The sequence below is a fragment of the Carex rostrata genome, chromosome 11 (genome assembly GCF_964058835.1).
Source record: "Carex rostrata chromosome 11, lpCarRost1.2, whole genome shotgun sequence".
NCBI classification, from domain to species: domain Eukaryota; kingdom Viridiplantae; phylum Streptophyta; class Magnoliopsida; order Poales; family Cyperaceae; genus Carex; species Carex rostrata.
Genome location: NC_135928.1, coordinates 12,514,175 through 12,535,423, shown reverse-complemented (window position 1 = coordinate 12,535,423; position 21,249 = coordinate 12,514,175). Strand labels below are relative to the sequence as shown.

General features: G+C 35.6%; 4 protein-coding genes across 10 annotated transcripts; 2 read left to right on the top strand and 2 right to left on the bottom strand.

Moving 5' to 3' along the window:
* Positions 1–2,202: 2,202 nt before the first annotated feature.
* On the bottom strand, positions 2,203–4,844 carry LOC144562221 (transcription factor bHLH121-like). 5 transcript variants are annotated; one of them, XR_013514009.1, is made up of 6 exons: positions 4,613–4,842; positions 4,208–4,299; positions 3,724–3,851; positions 2,841–3,263; positions 2,301–2,689; positions 2,203–2,270 (listed from the first exon to the last, which is right to left on the bottom strand). XR_013514009.1 is itself a non-coding variant. In XM_078311404.1 (6 exons), the coding sequence occupies exons 1-6, from the start codon at positions 4,687–4,689 to the stop codon at positions 2,555–2,557; spliced, it is 825 nt and encodes a 274-aa protein (XP_078167530.1). In that variant the 5' UTR covers positions 4,690–4,844; the 3' UTR covers positions 2,203–2,554. The 5 variants fall into 5 exon arrangements, 4 of the variants coding, with proteins under 4 accessions (XP_078167530.1, XP_078167529.1, XP_078167528.1 ...); XM_078311404.1 differs by having other exon boundaries at positions 2,203–2,689; positions 2,841–2,980; positions 3,011–3,263; positions 4,613–4,844; XM_078311403.1 differs by having other exon boundaries at positions 2,203–2,689; positions 4,613–4,709; positions 4,750–4,797.
* A 5,042-nt stretch (positions 4,845–9,886) lies between these two features.
* LOC144561697 (glycine-rich protein) lies at positions 9,887–12,304 on the top strand. The gene is made up of 3 exons (XM_078310752.1): positions 9,887–10,859; positions 11,447–11,715; positions 11,964–12,304. Exons 1-3 carry the CDS (start codon positions 10,092–10,094, stop codon positions 12,001–12,003), a joined length of 1,077 nt encoding a protein of 358 aa, XP_078166878.1. The 5' UTR covers positions 9,887–10,091; the 3' UTR covers positions 12,004–12,304.
* Positions 12,305–13,442: 1,138 nt separating this feature from the next.
* On the top strand, positions 13,443–15,885 carry LOC144562202 (Pollen Ole e 1 allergen and extensin family protein). Its single transcript, XM_078311378.1, has 4 exons — positions 13,443–13,659; positions 13,750–14,254; positions 14,998–15,201; positions 15,573–15,885. The coding sequence occupies exons 1-4, from the start codon at positions 13,494–13,496 to the stop codon at positions 15,727–15,729; spliced, it is 1,032 nt and encodes a 343-aa protein (XP_078167504.1). The 5' UTR covers positions 13,443–13,493; the 3' UTR covers positions 15,730–15,885.
* A 96-nt stretch (positions 15,886–15,981) lies between these two features.
* Positions 15,982–19,219, bottom strand: LOC144562481 (growth-regulating factor 2-like). Of its 3 annotated transcripts, none has more exons than XM_078311716.1 (5): positions 18,879–19,219; positions 18,491–18,649; positions 17,658–18,045; positions 16,937–17,270; positions 15,982–16,507 (listed from the first exon to the last, which is right to left on the bottom strand). In XM_078311716.1, exons 1-5 carry the CDS (start codon positions 18,991–18,993, stop codon positions 16,193–16,195), a joined length of 1,311 nt encoding a protein of 436 aa, XP_078167842.1. In that variant the 5' UTR covers positions 18,994–19,219; the 3' UTR covers positions 15,982–16,192. The 3 variants fall into 3 exon arrangements, with proteins under 3 accessions (XP_078167842.1, XP_078167844.1, XP_078167845.1); XM_078311718.1 differs by having other exon boundaries at positions 18,491–18,640; XM_078311719.1 differs by having other exon boundaries at positions 18,491–18,637.
* Between the last annotated feature and the right edge of the window lie 2,030 nt (positions 19,220–21,249).

Genomic DNA, 21,249 nt, shown 5'->3' with positions numbered 1-21,249 from the left:
TGTAACCCGTGCATATGTCAGAAAAATATGATTTTGGATGGGCAATGTCAGGACCAATTTACAAATGGTCTACTATTGATTATTAATTTTATACAATTTGCATTGACTTTGAGATCTGAAAATAGCAGTGTTTTAAAATGCGGCCGCATGGGGCGCATATGCATATGCAGTCGGCAGCCGTGCTCAGAATGCCCATGCGGTTTTTCCATGCGATTTTTACCATGCGGCCGCATATGCGGTCCGAATATGCGGTCATGCGGAATAAAAAAAAGCATATGTGGATTAAAAATGCGGCCATGCAGTCATTCCATGCGGTTTTGATAATTTGATTGTATTTTAATTAAAATTTATATGAAAAAAGTCAAAAAATTATTGTTGGTTATGTAATTATGTGAAAATAAATTCAAATATATGAATATGAATATAGATATATACATGAATTTTTATTTTAAAATCCGTATATATAAATCCGCATGAAAATCCGCATATGCGTCCACATACCGCATATGCGGTATGCAGTGGCCTTCTGCACACATGAACAAAACCGCATTTTAAAACACTGAAAAATAGTGCCTTTATTAGGGGCAGATCTACATGAAACGAATTGGGGTCAATTGAATTGACCCCATTCATTTTCAAAATTCCCATGCTTATACATGATCTCATAGGACGTTTAAGTTGCTGCTTACCACTTGTTCTTGATTTTGATTTTGATAAAGAAATGGGAAGCATGGAATATTGGCAAGATTTAGATAGGAACTTTCAATATGCTTCGCAAGAAAAAAGCAATGATCAGAGGGCATTGACTTCAATATTTTATTTTGCCAGGGAATATGCAAGTCATTCAAACAAACAAGGGATGAACTAAATATACTCAAAAATCTTTTTCTCGATTTTCTCCAGTGGAAAGTGATTGCGCCAGTACACACACTATCCGTTTAGTAGCCTTAGCCAGGGAAAGTCAGGCCATGGTTAAATTTTTTTATAGCATCATATTATAAGATCTCGTTTCTCTGTATGATTTTTCTTTACTTTCTTTTTCTTTTGTTGGACCATTGACAGGAACAGTCTTTTTACCTTTTTTTTTTTTTTTTCTTTCTTTCTTTAAAATAAAGGACCTAGTAAGGAAATCATTTATTTTATATCCTGTAGGCAACAATTCTCATGTCTTAATGTTCAGTTATTCCTCAACTTATGTGACTATACCAGAATTAGGTGTTAGGCTTGAAACCTTGAACTGGGGTAATGGACTGAATGTGACTTGTACTAGAATCATGGCTTGAATTGAGAAGGCTTTCTCATAAACGTTGCTTGTTCAAAAGCATAACCAACCTCAAAAAGTTTAATTGCTTGTTCAAAAACATGTTTTTGAAAATTTGATTCAATCAATGAATGACAATTAATTTCACACATTCACTCAGCTCTGCTGCTTCTGTTGTATTTTTCTTTTCTGCCATCAAAAAGAGAACTTGTTCATAATTATTAATCATTTCCTGCACCTTAAAAACTTTGAGAAATGACCTTGGAATTTTCAGAACTCTAAAAGGGTTCTGTGTAGAACTGTACCAGTTTTCCAGAGGTGAAAAATAATTGGCAAAGGCTTGTTGCATGCTGTCAATGCCTCGATGGCTTAATCTAAGCACCATTAAAGGTTTGGAATGCTGAAAGAAGTAATATTAAAGATGGAAGAACAATAGAAGGATGCAAAAACAATGTCATATGTTGTCTTAATGAATGTAATTAGAGGTCTCAGTTTCCAGAGAACTGGTGCTTTGTATGTTCTTGTGTGATTTTGATAAAGGAAGAAGCGAATTAGAATGTTTGAAGCATCAATAGAAACTAATATATGACTTTCAAAATTGTTGATATATTAGTTTTAATCAGTGCTCATCAATTAGGAGGAAGAACTCCCTAAATACTCTTCGATTAGGAGGCACTGCATGATTGGTTAACAGTTTCTAATTGAGGAACATTTTTCAAAAATAGATACTAATCAGTAGCTAAACTCAAAACATTAACACCTTTTCGCAATTAACTGAGGATATAGAGATCTTTGTACTGTTATGGACAATCAAGGGTCCTATTTCAGACAATTTAAGAGAATATAATGTCAATTTGTTCCCCTGGAGACAATTTTTACAGATAAACCTGAAAATGGAAACAATTAACAACTCGTGAGTGAATAGCAAATGACAAAAAGAAAGGAAAATAATGTACAATTAATATAAAAAATATAGTACATTTGTCAGTTAAGACTACTCAGTGCTAAACTAAAGCAAAATTTAACTAGATAGTTTTACTACCTTTAAAATTTCAACATTAATATCTATAGAAGTTATTCACATTTCATTTATTATCCAATTCAGTGACATACTATATGAAGATTACATCGTGCATGCCATAATCAATTCCATCTATGACAACAGTCAACCTAAATACTGCTTGTGCTCTCCATGATATACATTTCCGGAGATTTTTGACGAAACTGCCTAGCATTCTAATAAAGGAAAAGGTTTTATAATTTAGTCCAGGTTACTCTTTGATAAAGAGTCGATTAATTGTTATTCGAAGAAGAACCATCAAGAGTGATGCTATCACAAGAGCTGTCCTGTATTGAACTAGGACTGGTCCTACTTGAACTACTTTCTATTGGCCATTGTTGCTTCTTCCTTGCATCAGTCAATAAATCCTGGCAAAAGGGCAAAAAAGGATTAAATTAGTTCCCACACACACACACACACACACACACCCGACCCCCACCACCATCATAACACTCAAATCTCCTTCTCACTGATGCTATTACACAAGCAACGGAAAAACAAATCATTCAATGGCCGTACCTTATTACTTGTAGCCTTCAAAGGAGAGGGATCCACAGAGCCAGGCATCTTTAGCTCCAACTCTGTTGCTACATCACTACATTCTTCACTTCTCTTGCTTCTAGAAGCTTCACTAGCCATACTGTCAGACCTGTTACCACCTGTTTGTGGAGCAACATTGGTATCCACACCAGTTTGCGCATTATTACAGGCTTGAGGAAATGGCAAGTAAGGTCTGTAGAAAGGGTAGGGTTGGATTGGGACAGCACTGGATGGGATTGGAATGGGCACTGGAAATGGGTAAGGCCCCATGACAACTGGATGGTCTAGTCCAGACCAGGGGTATAACATTCTGAGTTTTTGCTGGTATTGAGTATTTAAGTTGTCAGTCTCAGATTTCAAGGAGGTATTTTCATCTCTAAGCTCATTTTTCTCCTGTGTCAGCTGTTAATAAAGAACATAACAGTTACTTAGGGATTGTAACCGGGTTTGATAACACAACTGAGCATAAGTTCAGACAGAATTATGTAGAAACCATGACTAATTAAACAGCTATGGTTAATTTACTCTAAATTATACAAGATTGAGGCACATTTGCACAATTGTAGGAATTAGTTTAGGCTCATTTGGCATGAATAAGGGGTTGACTGAAAACTTGCAGAATATTAACACAACTGAACATAAGTTCAGACAGAATTATGTAGAAACCATGAATAATTAAACAACTATGGTTAATTTACTCTAAATTGGACAAGATTGAGGCACATTTGCACAGTTGTAGGAATTAGTTTAGGCTCATTTGACATGAATGAGGGGTTGACTGAAAACTTGCAGAATTCAAGCATGCCAATTAAATATTAGCCATTGAAATTGCAATTGTCTAGGTCTCTAATTACAGTATTACCTCATGAGATTCTTCAGATAGCGAGGCATATTCAGCTTTTAGTCTATTTACTTCAGCATCTAAATCTTTCAGCACTTGGATAGTATCAGAAAGGATGGTTGCTTTATCATTTTTGGGTCGCTCTGGATCTGCATATTAAATATATTTGGCATTTGTACATTATACTAATTAAATTAAAGCAGAAGGAGAAAAAATTATAACCAACCTAAAGGCAGGGATTGACATTCTGATCCACAGAGCTGAACCTCTGCCAGTATATATTGGTACGGGAACACAACAGCATGTTCCTAAACATGCTCCAAATGACAGATACAAAGTTTTAACCTTTGTTAGATTTTGAATTTAGAGCCTCAATTAAACCTTGCTGCCTACATATTACCTCAATTAAACACACAAGAAGGTGTTTCTAGTTGAATGATGACCAAGTTCAAAATTTAAATATCAATTTTGTTATTATTAAGAACCATATAGAGGCAGGTAAAACCTAGAGCATTTCCCAATTCCTGAAATTGCTCATTCAGCCGATCCCGTCTCATTTTTTCACGATCAGCTTTCTGAACCTTTCGAGCAGAAAAACTGCAAAATCAAACACAGAGGAGCAATAATTACTAGAAGAAACACTGTGCATGACTTTATGCAATTTACAGAGGATGTAAGAAATTAATGAAGAATGATTGAAATTCAAAACTTGAGCTCCATTTTCAACAAATCAAGCAGAGAGGAATAAACAACAGGAGAATTGCCACTCAAAACTACTCTAAATCAACTTCCGTTACTTAAAGCCCACAGATTTCACAAAAATAATGCTAGGCTTGCTCGTTGAACGGAAATATAGGTCTCAATCGAAATTTGGTTTAAAAAATTGCACAAGGAAATTATTCGCAGTAACCTTGGATCCAATTGATTTCCATCCAGACGTCGAACGAGTTTGTTCGTCGGTACGTCTTGACCATTCCACTGATCCATCGAGAGAGAGAGAGAGAGAGAGAGAGAGAGAGAGAGAGAGAGAGAGAGAGAGGAAGAGAGGTAGTTGTTCTCTGTGGCAAAGCTTAAGCTTGAGCGTTTACTCTTGAGAAACAGCTTGGCTTGCTTCAATGGAAAAGAGAGAGAAATGGGGAGCTTGTGCTTTGCACGGTACTCTTTTTTTCAAGCACTGAGATAAGAGGTTTGATCTCCAGTGGTTATAAAAATGCATCTAAACGTGTAACAAGTCAATATATACTTATTTATTCAAGCACCTCTTTGGAAAGTAACTGTCCAGGACCCGATATAAAGAATCAATTGTAGGAAGGTGGTGTATTATATATATTTTTTTGAAAACTTAGTAGTAGCTACAAGGGTGGTGTATTATATTTAATTTCGCTGATTCTCGGATTTGATCTTCTCCAGTCCAGTCCAGTCCAGTCCAGAGAGAACTAATGTCCCTATCAATAATCTACTCTGTTTACCCGCCGCTTCTACGGTTCTACCCACTGTTAAGAGAGAAAAGTGCGTCTGACGTGGGCCTTTTCCTCATTTATTAAAAACCGTTGGTAAAATATACTGCCTAAAAAAACAGCAACTAGTGATGAAAACGGTGTGGATAATTATTTGATCTGTATTCAAAAAAATTGGATATGGATTGAATATCTGTGTGGATATCAACAGGGACGGAGTTAAATTAGAGATTAATTATAAATAAAAGTCAATCATATAAATTTTTCATGCTACAAATAGAATCAATTTATAGTCACCGTAGCATTTTACTCTAGATTCTATAGAAAACGGTATATAAGTACAAAAATTTTGAAAAAGAAAAATAAGGATCAATTGACCTCCATTAGTTCTTACTCCTTCCGCCTCTGAATATAAATACCTAATATGATTTTAAGTTATGTATCTAAATTGTAGATATATATTATATAGTTTAATATATATTATGAACAGATTATATTATCTGATCCGTATCCATATTCATATTCTATTAATATCCAATCCAATCCGTATATATATCTGTATCTGAAAAAAAATTAAAAATGATATGTACCACTGTCCGCTCCATTTTCACCAATAACAGCAACTCTCTTCAATATTAACGTGATTATCAAAATATGGAAGTTTTATCTGGAAATATATTATTCTGAAATTGTAGCCTTTTAGATTTCAGTGTATATCGACGTGATAAGCAGTTCAGACTTTGACTGATTACCATTTATGGAAGATGCCAGATAATATTTTTTTATTTTTGTCATGATGCCAGATAATATTTTTTTTTGTCATGATACCAGATAATATTAGCAACATGTGGCGTGCTGTGTGATTGGTTATGACCTGAGACACCGAGTAATTTTTCTGGAATCGATGAAAGCCATTTTAATAAGGAAAAAAAATTATTTGAAAAAAAATTATTTAATATTTCAAAAAAATAAGGAAAGATCTAGTCCCAACATGGTACGGCACGTGATCACGCGAATTATATGTAATTACGATCGTTAGATCTTAACTAAATGGTGAATCTTAAATAAACTAACATAGATTATGATCAAATGATCACGCGAGTCACGTTTAGACACAGTGTGATTCGCATGGCGTGATCATCTCTTGATATTTTAATCCGAATCTCCTGAAGTAGGTGAAAGTTTGAATTTGGATCGAAATATCTAAATAGAATTCGGATCAATTTGACCGATGTTAAAATTTACGCAGCTAGATATCTTTTAAGTTTACGCAGATTATGATGGAACAGTCCGGATCCAAACTCAAAATTTGAGTTACTAATTTAGGGGACCCGGATCCATTAGGACATGATGATGATGCTAGGCTTTGGCTAAAACACCGTTAACACGACAATAAACAGCTAGATATTTAAAACAGATCCGCTATAGTCACAATAGATATTTGATTGAATTTGATCCAGTTGAATTAATATGAACCGTCTGTTTTTGAAATTGTACCTCAGGTGTACTTGAGGGGACACGGACTCTAGTTTTTGGGCGTTTTTATTTTTTTATTTTTTTTATTTTGTGTGTGTGTTTGTGTGTTAAAATAAGGTCCTATGTTTTACTAGACGCGCTGGCAAGATCTAGTTGTTTGATATGTTGCAGATGTATTGTGCTGTATTTGGTTATGTGGTGTGCTGAGTGTAAAATGTAATGCGTTGCTATAGTAAATCCTTTGCAGCTACTAATTAATTAAGTTTATTGGAGTATGAACCAAGGGAAAATTATAAAATTTCATCTTTCTTAAATTTGTCTAAAAATAATAAATACTATAATTTCTCTCCGACATATTTGAACATGTGCGTTAAAAGTATTGGGTCTAAATTTTGATTCATATACTTATTATTTGTATACCTTACTGGATCTGAATCTAGATAATAATCTATCAATAGATTTTGGGTCTAGTATTTCAGTTCCATATAGATAGCATGGCCGGTCCTGGGGCAGGGCACCCAGGGCGATGGCCCCGGGCCCCAGGATTCAAAGGGCCCCAAAATTTTTTTAGTGTGTATATATTACAAAAAAATTATTTGTATATATTGAAAATAAATAAAATATTAAAAATCAAACTTTGTATATATAAAAGCTCTAAACTTTTCTATAAATAAAAATGATCTATTGGCATATTAATAAAATAGTATATATATATATAAAGGTAAGGGTGTAATCGGTCGGATACGGATCGGATAGTGATCAAACTGTATCTTTATCCATTGTAATTTTTCAAATACGGATGCGAATATGGATAGTCTCGGATACGGATACGGATCGGATATTAAATGTATACGAATATGAATTATATATCAGACAAATATGAATATAATTCAGATAATTAAAAAAATTACTAATATACATTCGAGTAAAGTATAATATCTAAATATAGTTTTTTTTTTCATTCATTAATTAGATCTAATATTTTTCATAATAAATTTGTTGGATACAAAACATATATCATATTACCAAAATATTAGTCACTATTCATCTCATAATGTTATATTGTTAATCAGAATATATCAATTAAAGATCAATAGTGTTTTTTTTCTAAGCACGTAGGACAACAATAAAAATAGTCTTGAACCAGCTACATTAACGATCATATATCAATACCATACAACTAAAATATAAGTAATAAATTATTGGTATTTAACAACTCATTTCTTGTGGAGTAGAGGTGTAAATGGTCAGATACAGATAGTTACGGATAGTTAATTATTAAATCGTATTCTTATCTGTTGTAACTTTTCGGATACGAATACGGATGCAGATACAAACAGTTAATTATTAACCTGTATCCTTATCCGTTATAACTTTTCGAATATGGATACAAATACCTATAGTCTCGAATACGAATACAGATCAGATAATTTAAGTAATTTTTCGGATTCAGATCCGAAAGAAATCGGATAATATCTTATTCATTTACACCTCTATATAAAGGACTCAAACTTATCTCCCGCCCCGGGCCCCAAAATCTTCAGGACCGGCCCTGATAGATAGGTGGATATAATATGTTTGTGAGTTATCGGTTTCGGTTTGAATCCAATATGATACCCAATAGTTGGATAAAAGTAACACTCATACATGTCACGAGAATTTGAGGAACCCATTATTCTTAAATATATTTATATTTTTTTTAAATATCTCACTAATACATTGTTGTAGTCTTAACTAAAAACTGCTTCAAAATCAAAATTATATTATTCTTCTTGTTCATAATAATATAATGAATAACTATTTTAGTACCCTTAATTATTCTAATACTCTCAGAATCTCCACATTTATTTAGACAAATTATGTACTATGGTTCTCACTAATTATATGGTTCCCACTAATTATTATTCTAAAACTCCTGCATCACTCTTCCTCTATGGTCCCTCTTTTCCTAGTCCCCGCACTCATTCCCACGTCAATCTTCATAAATATAAATACTTGGAATATAAGATGTAGACACTTGAAAAAATAAGATATAAATATTTTGATGCGTAACTTGTTATGATCATTAATTTTCCAATTCCCCAATCGTCTCCGCGTCAATATTTCTTTAATAAAGTAGTGGTGGTCCAGTATCAACGCATCAACCTTTCCCAATACATATATAATTTTATTTTTATATGTATGAGAATTACAAAATTTAACGGACTAAGTATAAAATTTTAATTTATAGGAAAACTTAGCCTCCTTTGCTCACTACTATCTTCCACCTCTGTTTCGAATAACCAAAAAAAAAAAAAGCAAAGCTAAAGTGTGAGGGGTTGATGAGTATAACTCTAAAAGTTTATTAGATTGTTTTCAAACGATGAATCTAAAGTTCTAAACTGTTGAAATCTATTTACTTTATAAGTGATGCACGTACATAATTTTTTTTGAAAAGTTTCAAATTCAATTAGTATAAAACTCAAAGCGGTAAAAAAAATGAACATTTAATAAGTTGTTTTACGAATTCATTTTGTTTTATTATTTTTTTAACCGTTTAATCTTGTACTAAATAAATTAAAAAAGTTTAAAATTATGCATGCACATGCATCACTTATGAAGTAGATAAATTTCTACCGTCTAAATTTGTCATTTAAAATCAACCTGATATATTTTTAAAATATTTTGAAAACTGTATTCATCTTTCCCTTGATAAATATTTGACACCCTAACTATGCTCACCAAAAAACCAAAAAATATCCCTAGCTATACATGGGGACTCTTTTAATATACTGACATAAGCGGCACAAACCAAAAAACGACCGATCTAAATCGAACAAGGAACAAAATAGAGGATCTATGAATAAAAGGAAACTTGCGCATCCACGTAGCATCAAGCTATTTTGGAGAGACTACAATATTAGCAATAAAACAAGGAAAGTAATCTCAATTGATCAACCATATCAGATCCAACGGCTCAGGTGATCTGGGAATCAAATCCTCCGACGGACGTCGTCTCCACGCCACTAATTAATTATATACCTCATACGAGCTGGACACGACCGTCCAACCTAAAACCACATCACCACAATATTTCGGGCCATAGCTGACTGAACCCAGATTACAATCGATGTATGTCTGATAAGTGGGTCCATGTACTCATTGATTATTCCTAATATTTATACTCCGGGTGCAACTAAAATACTGCCTTCGGATTCCGTCTGCCCCACCACACGGTCCCCAACTTCTTTTCTAAGCTCGAATACATTTTTAGCGGGTCATTTTTGTACGAAAAATGAGTTGCTACATATAGGAATACAAAAAATTATAAATAGAGAATCCATACTGAGGCTCCAGAAATCTGAAAACGCTTTCTATATACCTCGCGCCGCCTATTCAATTCACCATTTTGCCATTTTCAGACTCAAAACCTTCCTGCAAGAACCAAGAGCGAGAGAGAGAGAGAGAGAACCAATCATGGCAACTGCGTCAGCCTCTGCTTGGTCCAAGCCCGGTTCATGGGCCCTGGATGCCGAGTCGCACGAATCCGAACCCGCATCTGTGATGGACTTTCCAACCCTAGCCGCCGCTGCTGCCACAAAAGCACCAAAGAAGAAGAAGCCTCAAACCCTCTCCTTAGCCGCATTCACGACCGGTTCTAGCAACCTTAAACCCGCTCCAGCTCGCCTTACTCATGACGAAATGCTGGCACTCCCAACAGGGCCCCGGGAGCGCTCGGCTGAAGAGCTGGAGAGGCCACGTGGATTCTCGTACACTTCGTACAATTCAAACGGATCTAACAGAAACCGCGAGGAATCAGGGCCCAGACGGAGCGGATCGGGTCCTAGAGATGATGGTCCGTCTCGGGCTGATGAGGTGGATGATTGGGGAAAGACTAAGAAGTCGGTTGTGCCGGAGAGGCGAGGTGGTGGAGGTGGTGGAGGCGGCGGTGGGTTCTTCGATGCGAACCCATCGAGAGCTGATGATTCCAATAGTTGGGTATCTAATAAGAGGGAACCCGCTCCGGTACAATCTGATTCACGTAGATCTGGGAGTAGTAACTGGGGTTTTAATAAAGAGAGAGATTTATCGAGTGACACCTGGGGTAAGAAGAGAGAGGAGGTGGTTGGAAGTGGGACCAGTTCAGGTTCAAGGCCGAGGCTTGTATTGCAACCGCGTACCTTGCCTGTTGCAACTGCCCCTATTGACAATGGATCTAATGGCGACATCACTCCACAAAGTGAGGTATGAAAGGTTCTGGGCCTTTTATTCTGGTAAAATTCTGCAAACTTTTGTCCATCTTTGAAGGTTTAGGTTGGCTGAAATACGTCTGGTTGGAAACAAGTGAAATTGGATGGAGAATTTTATTCTAAGATGAATTTTTGAATGCATAAAACTAATGAAGCATACACTTATTAAATGATAATTCTTGTTTAATAGTACTAATTTACTGGATGATTTGATCCCTATTATAATTAGTCTAATTTGTGGATATCCTCTTTGTTATGGCAAAGAATTTGGTTAGACATAAATGATGCTTGTTTCCCGCCAATTCCCGGAAAAATTTGGGATATGCCTGGATAGTAGTTATGTCTTTTCAATTGCTTTCATACCTTTTTTTGGTAATCACCTAATTTTCAAGTAAACCCGTATTGTTTGTCTTATTTAATAATCTATATTGTAGCCAAGTGAACATCACTGTCAATAATAAGAGTTACAAAATCTGTTGAACTTATAACACTCTCTGTTAAAGTTCTCCAACTGCTACAAATTATAAAATCTCAATCAATTTAAAAAGATGTATAATGACTGTGGCTGGATTATTTTCACAGAATGGTTCTGCACCTGGGGGGAAGAGCAAGGGTTCAGGATCAAATCCGTTCGGTGCAGCCCGGCCCCGTGAGGAGGTACTGGCAGAGAAAGGCCAGGATTGGAGGGAGCTAGAGGAGAAACTTGAATCGGCAAAAATTCGTGAAGAGAAACCAAGCTTCAGCAAGAAGCCTGTCAACTCAGGGGCATCTCAGGAACGTACCGAGCAGGCCTGGAGGAAGCCTGTCAACTCAGTGGAGGCCAATCATGTTGAACCAACCGAAGCACCAAGGTCAGTTAATTCCTTCTATTATGCCTGTTTGGTACTATTGTCTTTATATGATAATATATGTTGGTTTAGCTGTATTATCTATAATTGTGACTGTAGTTACTCACCAAATCTCATTTTTGTTATTATCCTCTGTTGTTTCATTGTCTTTATTTGGTACTTAATTGATGTTTTATGCACGAATGAGGTTTTATGTCACGTGTTTATCATTAAAAAGTTATTTAAAATATTTTCTGTTTCACTTTTTCCAGCTCTGAAGAAAATGGGGAGGATGCTGCAGTTGAGAATTAACCAAAATTTTGGACTGAATTCTACATTATCAGTCATTAAAATATTGTGTTCTAGTTAAATAATTGTTTCTAATTACTTTTGTGCACTGAGTTTGAAATTTTGTTAGGTAATTTGTCATATATTTATTTGCTGGGTATTGTTCTGACGAACTGTTTGTCAGAGAGTTTTGCACGGAGAGTGGGAATTTATTTTTGGTACTTCTATCTGATTAGTTTGTTAGGTTTTTCTTAATTATCGATTGGTGCAAGTGTTAATACGCTACGCAATGTACTTAATTATTATGAAGTATCTTATGGGAGAAGTGTTACTGTGTTAGTGCTATATTATATTGCTTCTTTGTTTTTCTCTTCTTCTAGGGCTGTGATGTCAGTGGTTACTAATTGGTGAGGCTTTAATTGGTTTAATATAAAATTGCATTGGGATAATATTCAACTCTCAACATGAATCCGAAATCCCTCCATATTCAGAATTTCAGATACAGTTAAAATTGACTGAATTGGAACTCGGGTTAAGGTCTGGTACCAGTAAGCACGAATATTCCCATATTATTTGTTTTCCAAAAATTGCCAGTCAGTTTCTTTGAAGCTAGTATTTGGTGATTGGCTTCTCCACCTATCCTTATGTGGCTGATTTTTAATTTTAAAATGTTAATTTCATTTATCAAACATTAAAACGAATTTAACTATTCTGCCATGAATGAAACATCTTCGTGTATTTTCCTTGTCAATTTATCCGAATGAAGTTGGCTATTATTGGTAGATTTATTCCTGATGTTTGTAGGAGACTCATAAATAGTGTTAAATAAACCATCTCTCATTAATATGGAGTTGAATCAAATAATAAAATGCGCTGTTTAAGTTTGTGAAGAGTGCTCAAAACTGAGACCTCAAATTCATAGCTTTCGAATGGAGAATTCTCCAACGTTCCAAAAGTAGTACAAAGGCCTGTTTATTAAAAGGAGATTTACAACCTTTCTTTTCTACAGTAAGGTATGAACATATTAATGATGTGCAGTTGGGTGAGAAGCAGAAACTATTTAATCGCCGCACCTTTACAACTATACCAAATATTACACTTTATTTGCATTCAAATATAATAGATTTGCTTAAATTAGTGACCAGGAATCTTATTTAAATTAGTGACCAGGAATCTTATTTATCCCCAAAACTGTAGATTATAATCAGTGACATGGAACCATACAATACAATTAGACAAATCATTATGTATTCGATCAATAAACTTAATTACAAGAACATATGGCTAGAATAATATGATAAGTATTATGTATCATCTGCATAGATCTTAAGCGTTTGATTCAAATTTAGTAAACTTTAGGTGTGAATAGAAGAAATAATTTACTCATCTCCAACTACTTTCTCCTCATTTATTACTGTACCTATATCAAAACCCCAAACCCCACAACATTCTCACCTCTCACCGTCCATCCTTTTATTGTAAAACCAAAACCTCCTTAGGATCAAAAATTAACTATGGCTAGAGGACCAATAGTCATGTTTGTACTGCTGCCAGTCTCTACTATTATCCTTTTCATTGGAGAAAATTTTCTAGTTAGTGCTGATACAATGGTTACTGGTATGGTGTTTTGTGATCAATGCAAAGATGGCCAAAGGAGCTTCTTTGACTATCCTCTCTATGGTACTGTACATTATCTTTTATCTCCTTCATTTCTTCTCTGGCATATCAATCTAGTATATATGAGAATATAAAATGATGCATATTTTACAGGAGCTAAGGTGGTAATTGAATGTAATGGTGGCAGTGGATCAGAACAGGATACAACAAACTGGTTCGGAAACTATAACGTGCAATTTGATGGTAGTGTGGACCTAACTGGGTGCACTGCTCGTGTGGTGGACGCACCGGACCAATGCGGGTCCGGGTTTGGACCCGCACAAGAACTAACCCTTATGTTCGAATTGTTCGGTTCGGTACTGTACACTGCTGAGCCATTGTTGGCTGAGCCACGAGCACCAATGAGCTTTTGTCCCAGAGACGAAAAACCATCTCCGCCTCAGCCAGTTGTTTCACCTCCATCTCTACCTAGTAATTTACCAACACCTCTCTCGTCCCCGCCTCCACCTAGTAATTTACCAACACCTCCGTCGTCACCGCATCCACCAGCTTTACTGGCTCCTATCAGACTACCACCGGTTTTGCCGCCTCCAGTCCCACCTAGCACAAGGCTGCCACGGGTTTTTCCTATAATGCAAGCATCTGCTTGCCCTTACGAGTAAGCCAAGCACTTGTCATTTTTCATAGATATTTTTCCTTATATTTTTTTGCCCCTTTTGGAACTTATTTGTAAATGCAAAATACAGAGGGGGTGTATATTTTTCTTAGGGGAGTAACAAAAAAAAAAGCTGAACTTTAGCCTTTTGTTATTTGTGCTTACAAGTCAAAATCACATATTTTCTAGGAGGATGGATATTAATGTCGTCCAAAGGAATTTCAAGAAGGAAAAAATTATGTTGGAAATATGACATCTTAAATGGCATACTAACCTACTCCGCATCCCAAAATATTGTTGAACCACACTACAACCTGACACTATACTGTCAGTCTGTCATTCTCTCACCAAATAAGGTGAGGCACATGGTCCATACGGTGGCACTCAGTAGTCAGTACATTGAGTTATAGTTCTGGACTGCACCTTTACACCTTATTGCTGGAGCAGTGACTATTACACACTTGACTGATTGACTCCTTTAATCAGTGAATCAATGTTCTATCCTTAGCAAATCATTCTTGGAAAAACCTGATTCCAAAAGTGAGAAAAAAACTAAGAATTTATTAGTTGGGGGGGAATTTGGTAAGATTCCAATAATGATTACCGTTTCACAAAAAAAAAAAATTAAGCATAAAATGGGCCAAGTTCACCGGGTTTTGGCCCATTTGCTATATCTGTTAGGAAAAAGAGAAATCACATGAACCTCATTGATTTTCTTATAAATATTACATTTTTTTTTCCATTAGCAAATGGCTTATGCCGCAGTTCCAGTGCTACTGGAGGGTGGTGACACCAAACACAAGTGTGGCTCTTGCATTCGGGCCGCTCGCAGCAGCGAGATATGGGGCTGACATGACCTTATGGGATGGCCTACAAAGGAGAGGTGATGCGTACCGCACCCTTTTAAGGGAAGCTACCACTTCCCTTCTGAACTCATACAATAGTCTCAGGTCATTGCATCTTTTATGTATGATTTACCAAAATAGGTGTTACGGTGCATACAATAGGAGATTTCAGATCAATGTACAATCCGATGGTACCAAGATATGACTCTTTTTCTTGTTGGTAGTCCCATACCTGTACAATATGGTATCTTCTGGCAACTAATATTGTATTAGTGCCACAAACCCACTAATTAAGCAATGTCTGGTATTGGCAGACTGGTTTAGCAAAACATCCACCTTTCAGAATATTTTCAAGGTGGCCTTTTCCTAGAAGTTATTGATGAAATAGACCATGTCATAAATCACTCGAGCACAATTAACAAAGCAATTGATCTTATATTTTGACAAGGACTATACTTGAATAATATATGACACAGGTTCTTCTATTCGTCCCTAAGAGTGATAGGCGACATGAACGCTGCCTTATTGGAGTCCACCCCACAGGCCATGAGGATAGCTCTAAGATTCCGGAGGGCTAATTCGGGGCAGCTCAGTTCCCAGAGACTCACCTGCAATTTCAGTCCGTGCAATTAGAAGATTTTGTGTTCATGTTTGCAACTGCATCTGATCAATGCTTGTGTGTATGGCTTCATGTTTGTCCATTCAATGAGCTATTATTACTTGTTTTGATTGTTATAGAATGAGTGTTGTCAGTCAATTGATGTTAAATTTTACCATTTATAATCAAATTATTGCTAGTAATTTATTTACAGATCTCCCTCATGTATAACTCTTACATGTAATATGGTAAAAGCTGTTTAAGAATTAAGTTAATTGCAGTGACCATACTTAAACAATATGTTTTGATTTAAAGAATTGCAGGATAGAAATTACATAATACTGCTCTCCATAAAACCAAAATTCGACTAGAATTCTAGAAAGAGTGATGTAGTAAGAGAACTTCCTAATGTAAAACCACTACCACAATTCAGTATCAAACTAATTAAATACATCATAAATCTCTTCTAAAAAAGCCTGTAAGCAGACATAAATGTATTCATTTAAAGTCAGAAAAAACATGCCGATGATAAATGGCAGGACCCATCCCAACAAAACTTGGTGAACTGGTGTTGCTGTTATCAGAATAAGAGGCTGTCTTTTGCAAGACTCCAGTTGGAGACAAGACAACTGGCCTTGTTGGACTCTCCTCGGGGTTGATTTTATTGCTCCTGTTATACACCTTGCTCCACAGATCGATAGGCATCTCAGGAGCACATGGCTCTTCTGTGACGTCAATATGTTGTTGTTGGTGAGGTTGGAAGAACTCACCCAGAGGCCCACAGAGAGAGGAGCCGTGATTAGTCCAGGTCACCTGTAACCAACGGAGCTCACCAGTATTAATCCCACAATATTGTACTAAATTATTTATTCATTTTCTATTCTTTCTTTCCAAGCATCTTAATTATTTTCTTTACAATTACTGTTATTAAAATGCAACTGCAGTATATCTCTGCAGCAAATTATTTTCTAACTTCCTCTAAAAAAAGTTGAGATATTGTATTGGTCCAGTGCCGGCATTATTTGGATAGCTGACCTACATATGGTAAGTTTCAGTACTGTTATGTCTCTGTGAATGAGATCATCATTTCTGCAGTGTGTAAGCAAGTATGCGACCTTTGCTGATATTTTCCAACTTTTTTCCATTATCTAGATTTTAAGATTCTCTAACTTTTTGGCTTATGTTTTCTTATGATATAGATATGTACTATATATAGATTAAGCAGTTAACATTTTGCATTACCGGTGACTGCATTGACGAGAGAGGATCAGTAATTTGGAGGTTGATTTGGTCATTTGGCAAAGAAAGGCTGAGGCCAGAATGTGGAAGGTCAAGAGAGGTTATGCTGTTGCTAGAAGTCAATGTTGCTGCCTTCTCAGCTGACCATGCATCAATAAAACCTCTTGTTTCAGTGTTTCCATCTGGCATGGATGCTGGTTTGTCATTTATTGAGCCGAGATCAGAGTCGAGAAGTGAAAAGTTATAGTCCTTTATATTTGCAAAGTTTAAGTTAAGTGAGTTGTGGTGCTGATGCTGCTGCTTACAAGTGTCATCATCTGGTATTGCTTCAGTAAACCTGTCAAAATCCACATTTTTCATGATCAAACGGGTACCCAATTAATAGAGATTTGGAAAGATAGGCTACAGTTTGGGTACAATAGCAATTATAGGCCTTTTTTAAGCATTGGTTGTATAGGATCACGTGTACATTTTTCTTAACTTACCAGCCTTGGGACAAGCACTAAACATAATTACTTAATAATTATTGACAAAAGGGGGTGGCCTACCACTTCCAGTCACTGGAAGTGAATATTCTAAATTTTTGTTTAGTACAAATGCTTTAGTTTCACATGTGGAGCTAAACACACCTGAAAAATAATTAACCAACCAACTATATATTAAGCATCAGCTTTCTTATAACTCAAACTTAGAATATTATTTTTTTCGAAAATTAAAATAATACCTTGGTTTACTTCCAGCATATTTAAGCTGGCTTGAAGACTTGTCTGCTTGATTACCAAATGACCCATATGAATCCGAGAACCCCATATAATTCCAAGATGAATTCTCCGCACCTCCTTTCACCACCGGAGGAGCTACAGAGACGGTATTAGTAGCAGGAGCAGCAGCGGCAGTGGTTGATTCTAGTGCCTTACTCTTGGGGGATTCCACAGGCTTTCTTGAACGTGGTTTTCCCCGGTGCATGTGGCGTTCACAGTACTTCTGATCAGGTGCTGCATCCTTGGAACACCTCCATTTCTTCCCATCAGTCCGACGGCACCTTCTTGGCTCTGGATCATTGCTGTTTACTAAGTACCCGAGATTGACCAATGCTCCAGTTCCACCCATCACTGTAAATAAAATTTACCATTATTAAATGGCATGTAAATATAGCTAATAGTGTCAACACATTCTAGGTGCAATAGAAGAGAAGATCTTCTTCTCGTTCCTTTTCAAATTCAGAGTGTTTGTTTCTACTGATACGAGTAGCGCTCATGACGGCACTGGTCTAGTGACAATTTTATTTTTCAACCTGGGTACTTCTGGGTTTATCATAAAAAAATTATCAAACTGGTGTAAATATGTTGATATTTAGAGGGTAACTTTTATGTCTATTTATTCCAATTAAATATACCCACATTTTCCTGGCTATCTAACTAATCTCTGTACTATTGTTTATCAAGGTTCATGCATGTATTATGTACATATTTTGGTCTGATAGAAGGCACAATGAAATTGGTGTAATAGTAACATCCATAGCAATTAGCAGGAAAGTGTACAAATTTGGAAGCATACTATAATAAGGGGCATTGGTGTAATGAAATGGAACGAGAAGGTACGGAGGGACTGGTACGGAAGCAGTGATATGCTTGTAGATCAAAGCTTGCCTCTGTAACTCCAGCCACTGTGAACGTGTAAATGGAGTTCCCATCGATTCGGGTGCTCCTATAAAACCTGGAAATCCATTATTAGCCTAATTTGTCAGAATATTTGCTTGCAGATCAGGGAAACCAGAAACACATTGAGTACAATAAGTTCATGATTTCTCCTTTGTCATGGGAAAGAACTTGTCTAACAATTAAAACCATTTTGTTTTCATGAGAAAAATATGGTAACAAAACTTGGTTTCTTATATTGTAGTGTCAAATAAAGAAATGACAGAAAGGGAAAGTTGAAGAAACACCTGATGGAAAAGAATAAAGTCCTCTTTTCCAGTTTGAAGTATAGAGAGACCCATCATCAGAAGGTAAGCTGGTATACCATGCTTTTCTCTTCTCCCCAATCCCAACTGTCTCCATTATTCCTTTCTTGCTAGTTTCTAGATTTGTTTACCTTTCAGTGGAGAGAGAAGAGAGAGAATGCATAACTGTAAATTGATATTTTACTGCAACTGGATTCAGATCTGATGGAATTGTTGTATAATATAAGAGGAAAAGGGAATGGGGGATGCTCCCAGGAGGGAAACTTTGTGGTTGGTTAGGTGGCAATAGGCCATGTTGCTTCCCATGCCTCAGACAGCCACCACATGTCAGACAACAATCCAATAACTAATAACAATCTAAACAAAAACAAAGCAATATTACATTTTTTTCCTCTTATAACCCTACGAAACTTGATAATTAAATACATTCCAATCCAAACTAAATGAAACAATTAATACAGCCACCATGCCAAATTCTAGTCAATTTTCAAGCCACCATTCCGTACCCTGCTGTGTATAATGAGATTTTGCATCTCGATTTCGTTTATTTTAATCTGGCACGAATCTCAAAGTGAACCAATTAATCTAAATAGACACCGAAATGATTTTAATTCGGCTGTAAGTTATTCTATCCCCTGCAGTCATAGATCCACAGGCGGAACTAGAAATTAGAGATTGGAGAGATAGATCCAAAGACGGAACTAGAAATTGGAGATTGGAGAGATAGACCCAAAGGCGGAACTAGAAATTAGAGATTGGAGAGGGGACGAGAGCTGAAAAATCAGATATAGTGTAATTTTATTTTGTAAGAGAACTAAAAGATATGAGAATTATAAAATTTAATGGATTAAACTGTAAAATTTCAATTTATGGGAGGGCTTAGTCCTCTTTGCTCACTACTATGTTCCACTCCTGGGTTTACTACTATGTTCCACTCCTGTATAAACCCAGGACGGATCTTAGTGTATTAGAAAGTGGCTAAGTCATTACTACGATTTTAAAATTTTAGTTATATTTATTATAATTTAGTTAATTTTTTTTTTTCAAATTTTTTTATATTATCCAACCCCCTCAATAATAATTAATTGTTTACTTCTAGTCTAGCATTTAGAGCTTTATCTTATCGATGAGAGATCTTGAGTTCTAATTCCACTTGCTACATTTATGCATTTTAATTTTCAGTCATCTCTATTAAAACTTTCTAGTTCCGCCTCTTATAAACCGACACACATGTTGTAGCTTGCTAGTTGTTTGCGGTCCTATTTATTTCAGAAGAATATAGTCTCTGTAAGTGCACAATTATTATTTTGAATAATTGAACCTACTTGAAAAAAAATCAATTTTATCTATCCGAATTTTATTATCATATCCATTATCCAATGTCATCTCCTCTTAATTGATAAGTTTTCTTATCTTTATCCAATTTACTTTAGTTAGGAATATACCTAAATTAACTTATAAGGTATAATTGACTCGAATTATTTTTCAATGAGCTGAAGTTTAAATTTAACCTTCTGCACTTTGATTTTAGTATATTTTCATCATTGGTATTTTCTATCATTGGTGGCAATGCTTTAAATAGCGCGCTATACCGATGCAATAGCGACGTTATAGTATTTTCGGACTTTAAACAATAAGTTATGAGATAAAAGTACGCTCTTTCAGCTACGACTGCTATAGCTAGGGGTCTTCATCGGTTCGGTTCGATTGAAGCCGAATCGAATTAGGCAAACCAAAGTTATAAGTAGATTTCAAACCCGAAATAACCGAACTAAACTGAACTATTAAACCAAAAAAACCAAACCGTTTGGTCCAAACTAATTCAGTACGGTTCAAAACCGACTAAACCGGACCCAACGAACACCCCTAGCTATAGCAGTCTGCTATCAGCGCTACACACTACGCGTTATAGCGCACGTTATGCTACATAGTCTTTTATATAAAGGTCCAACTGAAAATTAATTTTAAAGATCAATTTATTTAAAGTTGAGATTAATTTTGCTTTTAAATAGAAAAAGATAAATAGTTTATTAGATTTTGCTTAGTTTTTTTTTTATTTAGAACCTTGATTGGTGGACAAGTAAAATTGGTTAGGGGGGATTTTATTTATATCCCTCAAAAGTTTCAATATTACGTATTTATCTCTCTAAAATCTATAATTACATATTTATCCTTAAAAATTATAAAAACTCACATATTTATTCAATCTAACTCTATTATATATCAAATATCTACGAATATAATTAAATAATATTTTTTAAACATTAAAATTTATTTTACAATAATTAATCTTGTAATGACCATTCTACCCTTTCTTCCTCTCTCTCTTTAATCTGTTGAGTCTTGGCAGTGC